At 38.9% G+C, this 18,287-nt stretch overlaps 2 protein-coding genes across 11 annotated transcripts in view; one reads left to right on the top strand and one right to left on the bottom strand.

The window, feature by feature from the left end:
• Nucleotides 1-2,038: 2,038 nt before the first annotated feature.
• On the bottom strand, nt 2,039-18,252 carry znf668 (zinc finger protein 668). Of its 8 annotated transcripts, XM_035405833.1 has the most exons (3): nt 15,087-15,306; nt 9,411-9,531; nt 4,031-6,863 (listed from the first exon to the last, which is right to left on the bottom strand). In XM_035405833.1, exon 3 carries the CDS (start codon nt 6,844-6,846, stop codon nt 4,864-4,866), a length of 1,983 nt encoding a protein of 660 aa, XP_035261724.1. In that variant the 5' UTR covers nt 6,847-6,863; nt 9,411-9,531; nt 15,087-15,306; the 3' UTR covers nt 4,031-4,863. The 8 variants fall into 8 exon arrangements, 6 of the variants coding, with proteins under 6 accessions (XP_035261724.1, XP_035261723.1, XP_035261722.1 ...); XR_004764057.1 differs by lacking the exons at nt 4,031-6,863; nt 9,411-9,531 and adding an exon at nt 2,039-2,592 and having other exon boundaries at nt 15,087-15,347; XM_035405832.1 differs by lacking the exons at nt 9,411-9,531; nt 15,087-15,306 and adding an exon at nt 17,937-18,252.
• Nucleotides 14,686-18,287, top strand: part of znf646 (zinc finger protein 646) — a 67,226-nt gene continuing 63,624 nt past the window's right edge. The window contains exon 1 of one of the 3 annotated variants that reach the window (XM_035405830.1): nt 14,686-15,046. The gene's annotated coding sequence lies outside the window, so the exon portion shown is untranslated. Of the gene's footprint in view, nt 15,047-17,018; nt 17,214-17,317; nt 17,380-18,287 lie in introns of those variants that run through there. The other 2 variants (XM_035405828.1, XM_035405829.1) reach the window with 2 other exon arrangements.

Below are 18,287 nucleotides of genomic sequence, written 5' to 3'. Positions count from 1 at the left end.
GTACACAAACTGTTCTTGCTCCTCAATTCTGTCATTATGTTCTTTTATGTAAAGTCTTCATTGAATCAATAATTGGTTGTTTCTAGTCTATGTGAAAACGTTCTGCAATTACCCGCAGTTCGCTGTCATGAAAAATGTAAACTATATTATCTTGTTCAATATATGTCAATGAAAAGACAACTCTTCTACAACATTGTTAAACTTGTGATATAATAGCAACATGTACAATCCCATTCTCAAACATATTATCAACTTTTACATTCAGACACTCTGTCACACTGACAACCTTACATTTATAACTATACTTCAAATACGAGTAAAACTTTATATATATATATATATATATATAACATATTGTGCAAATTTTCTAATTTCTGACACTTTCCCAGCCCAATCCCTGCATCTTCTTTTTCATCTTAATTTTCATGTCTTTATGAAAGATGTACTCAGTAATCGTTGACTGTTTTTAGCATTGCTATAGTTTAAGTACTACTGTAATCACCTAAAAATATAAATCATACAAAAGTTGAAATATTTCAGATTCACAACTGCATTTAAGTCTTTAGGCACTGTATAATTCTGATAAAATGAAACACATTGAAAAATGATCGCAACAAAGTCTTTCACTGATCATAATATGCTCTTGATGCAACGTCATGCTTGATGGCTTGATGATCATTTCACTTTAGCTCTTATGCTGGCACCTTGTGGCCTTTTGCTGTAAATTCTTATACTAAACCCGACGTCAGATACATGGACACTGAGTATTTACACTAAAATTCCAACACTCTGAAAAGTCCTCTCGAACACATACCAACAGTTGAACTGAAATCTGAAAATATTTAACTTACACAGCATCACTACTGTGAAGAACTTGCATTTAGCCTCAAGAATTATATTTTTGTCATACCATCCACTTACCAACCACAAACTTATAGATATTGCCATTTCATAACATTGTATCCAAATTTCCATTTTAGCACAGTTGCCTCGCAGCAAGAAGTTTGTGGGTTCGAATCTCAGCTTGGGGCCTTTCTGTGTGGAGTTTGCATGTTCTCCCCATGTCCGCGTGGGCTTCCTCCCACAGTCCAAAGACATGCAGGTTAATTGGAGTCTAAATTGCCAATAGGTGTGAATGTGAGTGAATGGTGTGTGTTCTGTGATGGACTGGCAAACTGTCCAGGGTGTATTCCTGCCTCTTGCCCAATGCATGCTGGGACAGGCTCCAGCATGACCCTGACCAGGAATAAGTGGGCAAAGAAAATGGATGGAAATCTATTGGCTTGTGGTGGCCATTCTTCTCAAACTTTCTTCCCCAATTTATAGATATGCTCGTCAAATTTCACTTTGATATAGCAAATGGTTCAGCAGGAAACAATTGACCCAAAGCATAGATATTTTTGTTTCTGCTGGTTATCGGTCACTGCAACAATTTGAAAATATCTGAAAAAGGACAGTGATTTAAATTTTTAAATGTCACTGCTTTTTTTTTCGGGTAATATTTTCAGGCTGGAGTCCTGATGTCACAGTTAGTGCAACAACCAGCATATCATAGCAAATATCATTACTTTATGTAAAAAAATTAAAAAAACAGAATTTGTAAACAGTTTTTGAGAAGCCACACAATATATCTCCTGTTATCTGGGTCTAAAATTGTGTTCATTTTCACATCTGAGCTCAATAAAATATAATAATTATTAGAACACTGCATACTTTTATTGTAGTCCTGTCATAAATTATATTAAATGCACAAAAATATACCAAATAACTTACCATATTTCCCATATGTGGATTGCCTGCATGCTTACTTTCCTAACCTACTCATCTACCTACCTGCATAATTTACCTGCTTAACTAATCTGTATACAATACAGTGAAAAAGTATTTGCCCCCTCCTGATTTATTCTATTATTGCATATTTATCACACTCTTTAGACAAAATGTAATATTAGACAAAGGGAACTGAGTAAACATAAAACACCTTTACATTATTTCATTTATTTAATAAAAAAGTTATCGAACACCCATATCACCCTTGTGAAAAAGTGATTTCCCCCTTAGTTATGCAATCAACTAATTAACCAAATTCAATTGATAATTAGATTCAGCTGACTGAACACAGGCTTGATTGCAGCCAGGCCTGTTGAATCTAAACCTCACTCATATTGAACCTTACCATTGGAGTAATCACCACAAAGTTCCTGCAAGCACACAATGCCACAATCCAAAGAAATTCCAGAAGAGGAAGTGTTTGAAAATATAAACTGTTCGAGTTGTTTAAGTACATCAGTCTGGAAATGGTAACAATGCCATTTCTAAGGCACTAGGACTCCACTGAACCACAATGGAGAACATTTGGAAAAGTGGTAAATCTTACCAGAATTGGCCAAAATGTCTCCGACTCACCCATGAAGTCACAAAATATCCCAGAGGAACTGCAGACCTCTCTAGCCTCAGCTAAGTGCTTTGTTCATGAGTCAAGAATAAGAAAGAGACTGGGCAAAAATCCTTCCAGTTTCCGTGGGCTGAAGCTGAAGTGCAATTGGATTATGCAGCAGATCAATGATCCAAAGCAAGTCCACATCTGAACGGCTGAAAAGAAACAAAATTAAAGTTTTGGAGTGGCTTAGTCAAAGTTTTAACTTGTACCCAACAGGATACTGTGGCAGGACCTGAAACGAGCAGTTCATGTTAAAAAAACTCCCAATTTGTCTGAATTAAAGCAGTTCTGCAAAGATGAGTGGGCTAAAATTCCACCGCAGCGATGTAAAAGACTTATAAGAAATTATAGGAAGTGTTTGGTTGCAGTTATTGCTGCTAATGCAACCAGTTATTAACTTTCAGGGGGCAATTACTTTTTCATGAGTGAGAGCATGGCCTGAGCAATACTGAAAACATGATATTGCATGTCTGTGGTTCCTATATTACAGACAGAATACCTGAAAATGACACAATATTATTAACTCAATATATTCAACATTATACAAGGATTTATTTAAGCTTGAACCTGAATTACTTCAGAAAATATCCTGTTGTATGAAATAGTAATACATGATGATTAAAAGGAAACTGGGTGACCTGACTAGTCATTTTAAGATGAGAAATGCCTGTATTAACTGATTACACCATCAGCTCTACAGTCTGAGCCAAAAGAATTTTAAATCCAGAGGCAAAAATACAAATGTCAACATACATTAGGCAACACTTACATCTGAGCAATGTTTTCTCACTGTGGTTTTGACAAACTCATATATACAAAAATAGTAAACACACCCTTCATGCAGTCAAATCAGTCAAATTACAAGGAAATCAGCTGATGCAAATTAACCTGAATACATACACTTATATCTGATACTGCTTGACAAGTTGTTGAATGATGATACTATCTGTAAGTATAGCGTTGTGTATTTACATGGGCCGCTTTCCTGCACGTCACTTTTGAAAAAAAGCATTAAAAAGATTTTTTTTAAAGACCTAAAAAAAAAAAATAATAGCCTGCTAGAACATCATACCAGTTACAAGGTTGGATAAAAATAATTTTATACAGAATATGAATGAGATGTGGTAACTCACTGGAAGATATAGGTGGATCCAATATTATGTAACAGAGGACTGGCAGTATACTGCTTACATCTTTTGCAATAGACAGGTTTATGCCAACAAAAGTGAGTAAAGGACAGGCTCTAATTAAATCTTCATGTCATTCAATGTATTATGGGATGTGGGATACATATATTTCTCATTGAAAATGAAAGTCAAAAATCTAAAATATACTCTTTGAATACATGAAAAACTGTTCCAACTGAATAACAATACAACATTCTGCCACATAAGTTTCTGGTAGGGGGGTGTCTTAAAATAAAGTACATGAGATCATCCTAAAACAAATAAGTGAGATACTATCTACCTTTTGATTGGAATTTGTTCATCAGTAACATGCTGCTGTGTCATCTGGGAATCAAACAATATAGTTATTTATTCAGTAAATACAATTATGTAAAAAAAGCAAACACACTCACTTCAAAATATATTCAAAAGCATTTTAATTCTGACGTGGTTTTAATAGGTCTCCAGTTCATACGTGGAACATAATCACACTAAGATGGTATACAGTGTTCTTATAATTATGAATTTTCTACCACAGTAAGTCACTCTCTTCGTTGCTTTGGTGATCCCAGGTTAAATTAAGGTAGTAATCCACAGTTAGCAGATCTGAATAATCCCTCATAACTAATTGTTCTGCAGTATCTTGTCATTTTTGTATAATATCAGCCCTGTTGCAGTTGATCTGGATTAAAAAAGAACTATGAAATATCAGTTTCAGTATACTTTCCAGAAAGACATCTACTATTTCAAAAATTCAAAATGTATTATTACATAATGTAGCAAAGTAGGACAGAAATAATAACAATCCTCATTTGATCATCATGATTTCAGAGGTTTTGTATATTTTATGCTATAATTCAACACAAGTGAGGACCCACACATGAAAGTTGACAACAGAGAAGCTAAATGAGCATGGAAAAGAAATCCTCCAGAGTTTGCCAACTAGAAAAAAGTAATGTAAACATTCACCTCACAATACCCCTCCCAACATCTATTTGAAGCAGTGGAGAACTGAAGGCATAAATACACATTCTTATAAAAAAATACTAAATTTCAGTGTAGAGGTTAGAGGTGGCCACCATAGTAGATCATTTTCAACATATTTTAATTTCATTCCACTTTTCTCAATGTGGTCATTATGCTGGTGATAAATGATTCTGTAAAAAGCCATAAGAAAAGCAGTTCTTCAAGACCAGGGCTAGTTGATCTTCCGAATATTATGCAGGCCAATGACAAATGTATGAAATACAGTCCGCATTAGAGACCCTCTGCTTTGTCAATGTACACAGTGGCTGGCAGGGTCTGGAATGCAGACAGAGACACAGACACTGGAACAGTCAAAGAGATAGCACTAGGATCTGTAGTGGATGAAGAAACAGCATTTACAGATGACTGAGAAGGAAGGAGTTGGGTGTTTGTAATTTGAGCAGGTTGAGATGGTGGGGAAGAGGGTAGATGGTCACGGTGGATGCGCATGTGCTTACGAAGATAGGCCGCAAACAAAAATGCCTTCCCACAATATGGGCAGGCATGGGGTCGGGTGGGTGAATGGATGCGCTGGTGTTTACGCAAACCAGCCTGGTTCAAAAAGCCCTTTCCACAGCTTTCACAAATGTGGGGCCGGGGCTTGGGATGGGTTTTCTCATGGGCATGCAGATCAGATAGTTGGACAAACTCTGCTTGGCACAAAGTGCATGTGTGTGGACCTAGTGGTAGAGCAACGGTGGTAGGTGGAGGAGGGATGCTGTGGAGACTTTCATGGGCTTGAACCTCTTCCCATGTGCCAAATGTAGCATCACAATGGCTGCATGAAAACTGGGGAAGGGTGGTGGGAGTGGAGAGGGACATTGAAAAAGGCTGCGCAGACTCAGATGCAGACGATGCCTGCTGTTGCGGTGGTCTCTCAGCCAGATGTGTACGCTCATGCTTTCGAAGACTTGAAGAGACAACAAAAGCCTTGAAGCACAAACTACATTTAAAAGGACGCTCCCCAGAGTGTACCCTGCAGTGCTTGTTGAGACTTGAGCGCTCAGCAAAGGACTTCCCGCATTCAGAACAAGAGAAGGGTCGAAGCCCAGTGTGCACCAGCATGTGGCGCCGCAGGTCCCACGATGCCACAAATGCCTTGTCACAGCTCTGACATTTGTATGGCCGCTGGCCTGAATGCACCCGTAGATGAACTGCCAAATCTGCTGGCTGTCGGAAACGCTTAGCACACTTATCACAGGGGTAGGGCTTGAAACCAGAATGTGCCCTCTGGTGGCGACGGAAACTGGAAGGATCGGAAAACATCTTCCCGCACTGCGGGCAGAGAAAGGGTTTCTCCCCAGAGTGTGTGCGCAGATGTGATTGGTAGGAAGACAACTGTGTGAACCCCTTCCCACACTGCTCACATTGGTAGGGCTTACTCTGAGAGTGGATACGCAAGTGACAAGCCAGAGAGGATGAGCGGGAGAAGGCCTTTCCACAGTCCGAGCAGAGGTAAGGCTTCTCTCCTGTATGCGAACGCTCATGGTTCTTCAGATCTTTTAGCTCAGTGTAAGTCTTGCCACACAAGCCACAAGAGTAGGGTCGGTGGCCTTGGTGGTTGCGTCTGTGCTTGCGGTATACAGAGGGGTCGGCAAAGCTCTTCCCACATTCCACACAAAAATAGGGCTTCTCTCCTGTGTGTGAGCGCTGGTGCACTTTAAGCTTTGACAGTGTTGGGTAGCTCTTGGAGCAATGGGGACAGGAGTGAGGTCGCTCACCACTGTGCTGTGTCATGTGAATGCGCAGACAGATAGCCTGCATAAAGGCTTTGCCACACTCAGAACAGACAAATGGTTTTTCCCCTGTGTGGGAACGGGCATGATTGCGTAATTCAGTGGGTGTCTTGTAAGCCTTGTGACACTGTGGACACTGGAAGGGACGCAGGGCGGAGTGTGAGCGCTGGTGCTTGGACAGCTGAGATCGACTGGAAAATGTCTTTTCACACTGATTGCAGGTGAGCGGTTGCCAGTCCTTGTCATGTGCAGATATTTTACGACTGTGAAGACCCGAAGGACTTGGAGAATCCTCATGGCAGGAGGAGCATTTGTTTGGGCGTATAGTCTTTAGTTGCTTCCCTTTACCTCTGCTTCTTCTAGGTTGCTCCTTGACCTCTTCTTTCTCCTTCTTTATTTCCTTTTTTCCCTCATGCTCTGCAGATGACGAGGTGTTTAGTTCTGCCACTGGTGAACTGCCTGACTGGGAGGAGGCCATTTTCACTGAGCAGGTCTCTGGTATGGATGAAAATGTTAAAGTGGCAATAGTCAATAAATGTTCATTTCAGTGCAACGCTTTGTTCTGTTCTAGGTTACATACACAACATTCATGAGTAAAATGTCCTAATGTAAAATGGTAAATATCCTAATAAATATAGGTCACAGATGAGCAACGAGGGCCATATCTGTTTCTAGCTTTCATGCCAACTTCTGGTTTTAATGAATTATCATTTATGCCATCTGAAATTTTAGCTACATTTATTGATAAGCACACAATGACAGGCAAAGATCATTCAGTCCTTATATGAAATGCTTTAATCTGATCTAATATATGAGTGCTAGTGTATACAGCCAGTTAGTTCATTGAGCCAGGGTAGGGAGGTTGAATGTTTTGCCGGCAGTGCAATTACAATGGGCATTCCACACGCAAACATACAACAAATTTGGTATCTGGGCTAATTTTGACAGGTATTTAACAAGGACATATACAAACTTATAGTAGATGAAGCTATTAATTAATTTTAAAAGTATACTGACAGTTCAACAATGTTACTTTTTTATTTAAAATTTATAAATTTGGCTCTGTTTACAAGCGTGTTTACAAAAGCAATGGTGGCATTATACAAATAAATCTAACCACATTGAAGGCATAATTACACATTTTATTACAAGGAAGACTTACTGCAAAATGTTTTGATTATTATTATTAATCTGAACATTGACTGACTGACCGTGTTGGTCATTTAAACATACACCCTGAGCCGACCAGAGGAGGATGGGTACCCCCCTTGAGTCTGGTTCCTTCCAAGGTTTCTTCCCATCCATTACCAGGGAGTTTTTCCTTGCCACTGTTGCTTTAGGCTTGCTCCTGTGAGGGTTTAGGACAGGCCTGTCTGTGAAGCTTATTGTGACAATTGTTTGTAAAATGAGCTATATAAATACATATTGATTTGATTTTAGATGTTAATCAGCTTTTGTTTCATACTCTTTTATTTAGGCGTCCTAAAAACATTACATCCGCCAGCATCCTGACAGGCTTCAAATTCAACAGCCATTTCAGATATAAAATGGCACCCAAAAAAATTGGCGCCCACCATTTTATTTACCCAGAAGGGATTTTATATTGCTGAAATGAAACATCATACAAATTGCGGTCTCACCCCCATCTTCAATTTTGATAGGCCTAATTTATGCCGGCAAAGAGGCTAAATGTTTACTGACATAGCTAGACCGGTAAACCTAGTTTGAGCAATGAGAATTTTACATGTAAATCTTCATTAAGATCTTTCCGACAGTGTGTTATAAAGAATTACAATTTTATGAATGGGTGTTTTTTTTATTATGGTGAAAAAGGGAACATGCACCTTGTAGATACCGAGTCCCCAACTGCAATGAATTTTTTACGCTGCTGGGCTGTTGGGTTTGAACTGGAGACGTTTTGTCAAGTATAGCGTTTTGGTAGTTTGTATTTCATTAGGCTAATGTCGCATCGCGTAACAATATATACCAGTAAATTTGCATACACTATATTGCTTTTATTGTACAAATACCACTAAATATTGGTTTGTGTTGTTGAAGGAAAAAAAGGACAACCCCACCCTAAAATTTGCACAAATAATGATGCGTGTCCCTCCAATTAGTGATTAGGCCTACACAGAAGAGGAAAGTGGCTAATTTTTAAAATCATATTAAAGCAAACAACCGTTATTTTCTGGCAAGTTAGCAATTTATATGTTATTTGATTTCACTGTAGCATTTATAACATTATACATGAAAAATAAACTGTCAAAATATGTTTTATGAAAAATCTCCAAACCAGGTTTGACCTCCTAAGCCAGAGTAATTGGTAAAAAGAAAAGCCTGCATACACACTGGCCCTCCTGGACTGGAATTTCCTACTCCTGATTCTCAGACTCGGTCCTGAGTGACCACTGTGCTTGCTGGTTTTCACTCCAACCTCAACCGCAATCCAATAATTTTAACAAGCTGTTCATTTTTCTTAATTAGGTGCTTTTCCTGTTTTAGAGCTGGGCTCCCTAGTCTTATCCAGAAACGGCCAGTGTGGGTGCACACACCTGATTCTACTAATCAAGGTTCTTAGCAAAGACTAATGGTTAATTGGTAGAATCAGGTGAGTGCACCCACAATGGCCCTTTTTGGATTAAGAATTAAGAAAAATTAACAGCTTGTTAAAATTCTGGGATTGCAGTTGAGGGTGAAATGAAAACCAGCATACACTGTGGTCCCCCAGGGCTGAGTTTGAGAACCACAGCTATAGGTCAACATGGACTAAAAGTATTAACTTTAAAATAACGTCTACTATTATTTTGAAGGCAATGTTTTAATACCTCATACAGTTAACTGTTATTCTTTAATACATAACATGAGCTTATGTAACCCATAGGCATCAGAACCCGGGGGCGGGACCCTCACTTTCAGATAACGTAGACCAGTATTCTCCAACCCTGGTCCTGGAGAGCTACAGGGTTTGCCGGTTTTCATAGTGACTCTGCACTTCATGAATCAATTAGAGCAGTTGATTACACAGTTAACTCAACTCACCTGGTGGCTTGGGTCTCAATTGGGTGCTGATTTTAAGGTGAAAACAAAAACCCGCAGACCCTGTAGCTCTCCAGGACCAGGGTTGGAGACCACTGATGTAGACTAACGATCATCAGTGGACCTGGTAATGTAGGGTAGAGTTGCCAAAATGTAACGGTTGTTGGTTTTTGCTCATTTACTCAGAAAATATTTAGCTAGCACGATTTTACTTACATTGATTTTAGAACAGCTGATATCATTAGCCATTATAGTTACACTTGTAACTTAATTGGGCTGGATATGATTAGGCTAGTCCAGTGGTGTCAAACTCGTTGCCATGGAGGGCCATGTGTATGCAGGTTTTCATTCCAACCAATTAATGCTGCCTTAATTGAGTCCAATTACTCATTCAGCCATATGCGTTTAACTGCATTGAAGCACAGAATATAAGAAAATTTTTATTTAGACAATGCGGGTCACCATAGACGTCGGGTCACCATTGTGCACAAACCTGCATCCCTAATTCAGCAAATAATTTAACTAATTATATAATCAAGATCTGAGGCTGGAATGAAAACCTGCATACACACGGCCCTCCATGGCAACGAGTTTAACACCACTGGGCTAGTCGGTACAATTGTAACAGAGGTGCGGAATAATTGTCACTACAGGCAAATTATCAGTTTAAAGGTAAAATTACAGAAAAGTTTTACATCCCACAATACCTGTTGATTTTTTTCTTCAAGCATTTGTTACTGTTGCAACAGTTATGCATATTATTTCAATTATTTCCCCTGCTGCGCATGAGATCAATTAATTAATTTAATAAATTAACGTGGAAAAAACTGTGATTGCTTTAACTTTTTTCATTTTCCATGATTTTCAACAACTTGGCTGGGACTGATCCGAAACTTCAGCCAATATATTCCGTAACAAACCCCTAGCCTAAATTATCATCAATCTGTAGTCTTGAATTGGAATTCTTGAATTTACAAGACAGATTCCCAAAAAAATGTGTTTGCTTAGATTAGCCTGCGAAGCGAGGACATCACTAGCTATCTCTGTTATGATATCGGCACATTGTGGAGATTTAAGCGAATTAGCTCGCTAAACTCAGAGTTCAATAGTTAGCTATCTGACAGTAGGCTCGGCTTCATATTGCCATTTATTTAAATTTCTAGCAGAATTATATATTTTGAGTTACATGAACATTTTGTTGATTATGGTTCAAATCCATGCCCATGGGGATTATCATTTTTTCCATAGCCCACCCAAATACTGATTTCTGGCGATGCCACTGGGTTACAGACAGCATTACTGTAAAATGTGTGAACAAAGTACAAAGCTAGTCACTCAAGTGTGATTGCATCTCAGTGCTAAGCCAGTGTGGATTTGACCTCACAAAAACAACGATAACAGTGAACCTTTCGTGTATAAAATTGGCTTACTTACAATTTTATCAGCACTTAAGTGCGGGATGTTGTTGTCAATCATGACGTCATTGCAACCTACTCGTTTTCTAGCCCCCCACTTAAAACTGGTTCCCCCCTTAGAGTATATAATGTCTCATAAAAAACACATTTTCAACGTACAAAAATGCCAAGTTACTCAAAAGTATTGATATCAAAATGACGCCAAGTTACGGTACTACAAACAATATAGGCTATCTTGCCTCACCGAAATGACATAAGATGTATTTCAAAGCAATGCTTCCCAATATTTCCTCAGTTCTTTCAAGTCACTTGGCCCTGTGTATAAGCATGCACTACATGGACAGGCCAAACATATGTGTGGATGGCTCTCTCACAGTCAAGATTGATTGAATAGGCGTGTATATGTCAAATTTGTATTGGTATGTATGTATTTCGCTGCCCAGCCTTTCTGTTGCGTGAATGATAGTATGTTTCTTGGTATAAGTGTGTGTTCGTAAATGTGAATGTAACATGCTGCGAGGGAAATGTCCCCATGGGGATAAAGAAGTTCTCTATGTATGTATGTACAATATGTATTTTACATGCAGTATTTATTGTACGTAGCAAATATACAATAACTTGCACATGTACTCAAATTCAGTTCAGAAGCAAGTATAAACATGTTTTCTGGAGAAATATGCTTCCTGTAGTTACTCAGCAGCAGTTTTGTACATTAATTTCAATGTGTTCCATGAAGCAATTCGAAATATTTGACTCTTTGATCTGACACAAAGTTTGCATGACATTGTAAAATGGTAAGATTACAAAACACAGGGCCAAGTGACTTGAAAGAACTGAGGAAATATTGGGTAGCATTGCTTTGAAATACATCTTATGTCATTTCGGTGAGGCAAGATAGCCTATATTGTTTGTAGTACCGTAACTTGGCGTCATTTTGATATCAATACTTTTGAGTAACTTGGCATTTTTGTACGTTGAAAACGTGTTTTTTTATGAGATATCATTTCTTTTTGCAAAGCGTTTTATTATGAGAGTGAGAAATGCGACCCTGTAAGAAATGGTTGTGGATTATGGCTATCGTTGTGTGAATTTGTACAGTCTGATGAGCGTGTACCGTTCAGCAGTTTCGGTTTGCTATATATGTAAAACAGTGGCTGTGAGAAAGGATGCAGTGGCATAAGCGTAAACGCATCAGAAACGCAGATGAAATATGGCCAGTGTATGTACTCACGGATTTGACGTCCATCCAACGAGCCTTGACTGACAAAAGAATCAGCAAGCCCGTAGAATTATAACTCCCTAGGTCGCAACTTGTGTAGCCTTCTGTCCTGCTCCGTTGTCTGTTTTTTTCGTGGAGATGCACTTTTAGTGTTTGTAAGGTTTATCCTTCTGTCCTGCTCCGTTGTCTGTTATTTCGTGGAGATGCACTTTTAGTGTTTGTAAGGTTTATAAGGCATTTTGATAGGCTTATCTGCAGGTAGGAATCCTCTTCGCTGTTTTGCTAAACTAGAACCGGAAAACATGATAGTGGAGAATAGGAGCAGACGCATATGTCCCAGCAGGCTTTGCATATGAGAAAATAACAACAGTGTGAGAGAAATTAGGATGAAATTACGAAATTCCGTAGTTGAAACTATATGTTTTTAGCAGAATGGGCATGTAGGTGAAGGTTGACATGATCACGGAGTATAGTGCGAAGTAAATGGAGTGACCATGAGCAAGCTTATATTCCTTATTGAACGGTAGGCTATATATAACAGTCGCTATATAGTGTTAACCGTTAAAGTGGAGGGTTAAGTAACGTGTGAAATGTATTGCACTGCTGTGTTTTTTTCATGTTCAGTACTAGTAGTTATAATTATGAGTGAATCATGATTTTAAATGTAATGTTTTAATGGGGAGTTGCAGAACGTACATACGTAGTAGCCTAATTGTTTGTATGTGGCTAGATAGAGAACAGGGCGAGGTAACATGAATGTAGAAACGTGGCGTTTGCTGATAAGAAGGTTTTGTACGGTAGACAAGTGAAGAAATGTAATTAGTAGAAATGGCACAGCGGTGAACTGGTGTAACTTTTTAATAAAAGGAATACATTTGCCGTCATGAAATGCATATGGGTGGCCATGAGTGAGTTTTGGTAAAGCAAATATAAGCGTAAGAGAACGTTAGTGTAAAAGAGGAAATGATCTGCCTGAGGACGAGGCGGGATTCAATCGTTCAACCGGAGGTTTACCAGTCTGTCACTTTGTTAGGGGCAGCACCATGACATAGCTATGCAATGCGTGAAATATCATTAGCAAACCTGTCCGTGGTTTTAAAGAAGAACACAGGCGAGTAAGCGCAGAAGAGCTCCCGTTGAATCCATATGGCTTTGCAATATTGTAGCCGGTTAACAATTAAACGTGCAGACGGTACGTCATAATACAGTGTATACGTTCGGGGAACGGCTGGTAGATATGGTGCAAAAGCAATAATTGAGAAGTAGTAGACAATTATTAGTGAGGGTAAAAGCAGGTTAAAGAAACGTGTTCCTAGCTGGGCTTGAACCTAGGACCCCATGTTCCCAAGACTGTAACCTTGCCCACTAGGCCACAGGCAGACTAGTTGTTTAAACTGGAAATGTTTCAGAGTAAAAAGGTATGGGTATTTTGCGTGTGTATGCGAGTTTTTGATTGAGTCGTGTAGGTGAAGATTTGGCTGGTGTCAGTAAAATGTCCAATGGGGAGACATGCTGTTAGTGGGATTGGTGGCAGGAAAAAGAAAAAGAAGAAGAAGAAGAAGGAGAAGAAGGAGAAAACGCGAAATCCCATTAGTTTGGGGCTTTATTGTGTGGACATGTGAAGTTGTTTATGAATTCTGTCTGTTGAAATGGGGTGAGAATGTACAGAATTTAATGTTTTTTAAGGGCTGAGTGTCTGTGGCTGTTGTGGTTATTTCTGTGGGGAACCCTGAAAAGTGCCAAACTCTCGGTGCTGTATAGGTATGGGGCATGCCCCCGCCAAGGCGTAACTTGGCGGGATGGCATACCTGCCATCCCAATGTAGAGACAGCGACTCCAATAGAAACCTATGGGGAGCACATCAGGACCAGGAAGTACCATTTTTTTTGCTCAACAGACATGCTCAGTTGTGTTCTTGGTCACGCGCCTACATTACGTGTACATGAGGATAGTGCAGACATTGGCTAAAATAAATAATAATAAAGAAAATGTATATCTTTGTCGGTGTGGTAGGAAAAAAATATTTTACCTTGAAAAAACAATAAGTGATTTTTCTTTCTAATATAATGTACAGAGTTAACATCAATATTTGAGTGGAAGTGTTTTATTTTTGCTGTCAAAATGAAAGGAGCCCAATGGGAAAACTTGCTTTTTAAAACATAGATATCAGCAGGGGGTGAAATTACTGTTGTATTCTGTTCATGTTTACTGATTGTTGAACTTATGTTTTTCAATGTGTATATATATGGCATGCCAATAAAGCATATTTGAATTTGAATCTTCTGACTGAGAGATCTGACCAATCAGAGCAATGTAACAGCACAAAGTAACCCCGGAAGGGAATATAGTGGATGAAATTTGTCGGGGGGACAGAATTTAGCGTGACAGCGCCACTGATATGGCCTAAAGCTTTCTCAAACCCGCATTCTTTTGTCATGTGAAATTATTATGCTCAAACAATGATACTGTTAATAAACCTCAGACTCCCACTAACAGTGTATCAATACTACATGCGCAAATACATTGTGTTTTACTCGTTTTAAAAGGCGCGGCATTACCACTTTAATTGACTGGTAGTTGTTTGGTAGACTACATTGATGAGTAGTTTGTAATACCCTGCCCGCTACATACGTACGGTATACAGTCACAAAATGGCCGGCGTTAGGACCTCAGGGACAATTAGGCGAGATGCACACTGGTGGCTGAAGGAAGTTAAAATAATCTCAGTCTCAATTGATGTCTCTTATTCTAAATAGATTACCTATTGCGGATTTGCTATTAAAGCAAACGTATCCAGAATCACATGGTACATAAAATATTAGTTTCTGCTACACATTATAATCAACTTTTAAAACGACAACAAGCGAGCGACCTTGCTTGGCTGACAAGATACTCACACAAAATGGCTGGCTTTAGGACCGCAAAACAATCACTTCCATACGACCGGCGCCGTTGGAGACGACTAACTAGCTACATTTCTTCTAGCTAATACAGTAAGGAGTTTGGTATGTTATTTGTGATATTATATCGCGTTCGCGTTCTTACCTTAAAAGACATCCAATTTTATTGGTGTAGTACGTCAGAAATGGCTACAATGGTTAACTCAGGGTTAACTACATTGGTATTTACACAGTCAGAGGAAGAACTTCAGTGAGCAAATGTGAGGTGCTTGGGAGGGCTTTAGGACCATGACGGTGAGGGCAAGGGGAGGAGAAAGTTTTTGTTCCGAAACGTTTATGTTATAGCTTGTTCAGGAGAAGTGCAAACATTGTCGAAAACAATTAAAACATATTATATGTACGCCGGTTGGTTTTTTAAACGTTATTTAGTTAACCTGTATTCTAAACATATTCTTACTGACGTTACTCGTTAGATCGCTTGATCATTAGCGAGCTCAGCTACATTTAAATTCGTTGTCGGTCATCTCAATTTCTGAATCAAGCCTTGATAGCTGCAATATAATGCCATATAAACTTGCTTGCTATGTCCCGGGTCTTAAATACTAAACAGGCTGTTATTCTGAATATTTTCTTATAGCTACTAGTCTACATGTAGTTTTATGTGTTTGTTTTAATTTAGTAATATTTCTCCGTGTAGCTTTACGTTGTTATTTATTAGCCTACCAAACTTCAAATGAGTAGGTTGCGATTTAACTCCTACTGTTAAAAGTAAAGTTTAAGATATGGACGGAATTCAATTCTGATCAAGTTATATGCATTTTTAAAAAGCTTTTCTATTATATAATGTATGCCAGTTTATGTAATACAATTATATCAAATGTCTGCATTGTCAGCTTTTTATACCGTTGTCCGCACTGAATAAAATTAGAGCACCAGTACTGCACAGGTGTAACTGCATACCTGCAAACATGAAAAATAATTGTGTAGATTACGTAATATGAAAAATGTGGTCATTACGAGTTAAACGGCATATTTACATTTGCAAATAGTTAAATATTTAAACATGAGACATTTGCACTTTTTAAAAGTGTGGTATATTTCAGGGATACTCAAATCTGGCCCTCCAGGCCAGTGTGGTTTTCATTCTTCCCTTATAACTAGGACTGATTTAATCCTTAGTGAGTTAAGTCTCTCTCAAATCAGTGGCATTAATCAATTAACCAGAAATACTACTGGCCTCTTGGACCAGATTTGAATATGCCTGGTGCTTTTTGTGTTGCTCTCTTTATCCTTTAGTCAGGGAAACTCAAATCTGATGTATTTTCATTTCCCCCCTCTAATCAGGACTGATTTTAACCTGTAACACCAGGTGAGTTAAATCTCTGGCCAATCAGGCTACCACTGGCCTCTTGGGCCAAATTTGAGTATCCATGCTTTTAACCAGGCTATGCAATCTTATCTGAAAAGGGCAGTGCATGTTTTTGTTTTAGCCCAGCGCAACAACACCCTATTCAGCTACTGAAATATGGCCTTCAACCTTACTACTGGGCTAAAACAAAAACTGCACCTACATTGGCCCTTTTCAGATAAGATTGGACACCTCACAATAGCTGTGCTTAAACGGATTTAGGATTTAGCCCAAGTTCACATTTTAAAGAGAGGAGCATAACACAGAAATATTATTGTATAATTTATAAACACAAGTTTCATAAAGTCAAGGTGTGTTTTCCCTGTCTTTAATGCAGAAGTGGGAAATCCAGGGGTCAGAAAGTAAAAGTCCTGACGTATTTCTTCCACCTGTGAACTCAGCTATCTTATTTCACTAATTAGTTCTATTTCCCGGATGAAGAATCTTGCTCATGATAATACCCAGGTGATTGGAACAAAATAGTGGAAGGAGGTTTAGTTTTTGAACCTGGATTTTCCGCCTCTGCTTTTAGTAGCCTAATTTACAACAGATTTATTCAGTTTATACATAGGTGAAGTATAAAATGAAAGGAATGCATGTAGAGCATTCAGAGCTTGCAGAGTTGGTGCTGGGGGCACATTTCAGTGATACACATTTCCTGTTTCCTAGCAACAACAGCAGGAAGTATGTGGTATTGAAAAGAGAGAGCCGGAGAGAAAGACAACCAGACACTTAAGTCGGTTCGCTTTCTCGAAAGAGTAAAATGACTTTATGAATAAGTCAGTAAAAAATAATTAAATCACAACCCTGGATCAGACACACACCGAAGAACATAGTCGCACGTGAACTATGTATATGGACCAGGTAAGCTGACATTTGGCGACGTAGCTGGCTAGCTACGGCGCTTCGTTTTAACCCAATGATTTCCATTATACAACCTATGTAGCTAGCTTGGTAGCTAATGTTTATTTAGCTAGCTAACGTTAGCGTGCCTGCCAGCTAGAATGGAAGATAACCTTGTGCGTGCTGAGTAAGTTAGACTATCAAGTTAATGGCGAATCGGTGAACTCATTAAGAAACTTAACGTTAACACCAAACATTGCCAGAAGAATAACTAACACATGCGAATCGGAAATGGTTAAAATTAATATAGGGCAGCGAGCCTATCAATTTTAAAACACGGTTTACCAGAATGGCTGGTGGCATTTAGGATGTCACGTTAGCTGTCTAAATAAGACTTTGTTCCACATCAGCAAAGCAAACTGGTCGGTTAACGCTATCTAGCTACTAGGCTATCTAAGTTAGACGTCAGAGTTGGCTAACCGTTTATGTTACCAAATTAGCAAACCCATTAAATTCATGAGATTGCTAACGTATATCGCAATCGGTGCTACCGGAGAAAGACAATATACTACAGTAACAGCTAGCTAATGCGAGTCAGTCATGGATTACATAGTTAGCAGGTCAATAGACTAATATTACATTCTGATCTCAGGATGTGTATAAGCGGTTTTCAGTCACATAGGATGACCGAATTTGCCAGTTTTGTTTATTCTGGATACGTGACTTCCGACGTTGTTAACTTACCTGGCGAGGCTCGCTATTCTTCGGGAAGCCCAGCTACCTCCCTTTTCCTTATTAATTAAACGAATCAGCTGAGTTTTACGTTTTATTCCAAAAGTTCTCCCGCACTGTAGCTACGATTCGTGTTGCTGTTTTACACACAATTTTAATTTTAATGTCAGTCCGACGGTATTACTAAGTTACTGGTTTTCCAAACTGCTAACAAACTTGTAATCATTTCAACTCTTCATGCCTGACTAAGATATTGATCTGGGGTTCTCAAGCCTTTTCAGACCAGCGCCCCCCTATCCAATGTTTAGGTCCCATAACGCTCCCGCCCCAACAAGAAATCAATTGTCCCGAAGTATAGGCTAT

Source organism: Anguilla anguilla, chromosome 2 (assembly GCF_013347855.1).
Source record: "Anguilla anguilla isolate fAngAng1 chromosome 2, fAngAng1.pri, whole genome shotgun sequence".
Lineage (NCBI taxonomy): Eukaryota > Metazoa > Chordata > Actinopteri > Anguilliformes > Anguillidae > Anguilla > Anguilla anguilla.
This window is presented reverse-complemented; position numbering and strand designations above follow the sequence as displayed.

Excerpts from the sequence above, each read along its gene's own strand:
- znf668 (XM_035405832.1), bottom strand. The coding sequence starts at position 6,846 with ATGGCCTCCTCCCAGTCAGGCAGTTCACCAGTGGCAGAACTAAACACC.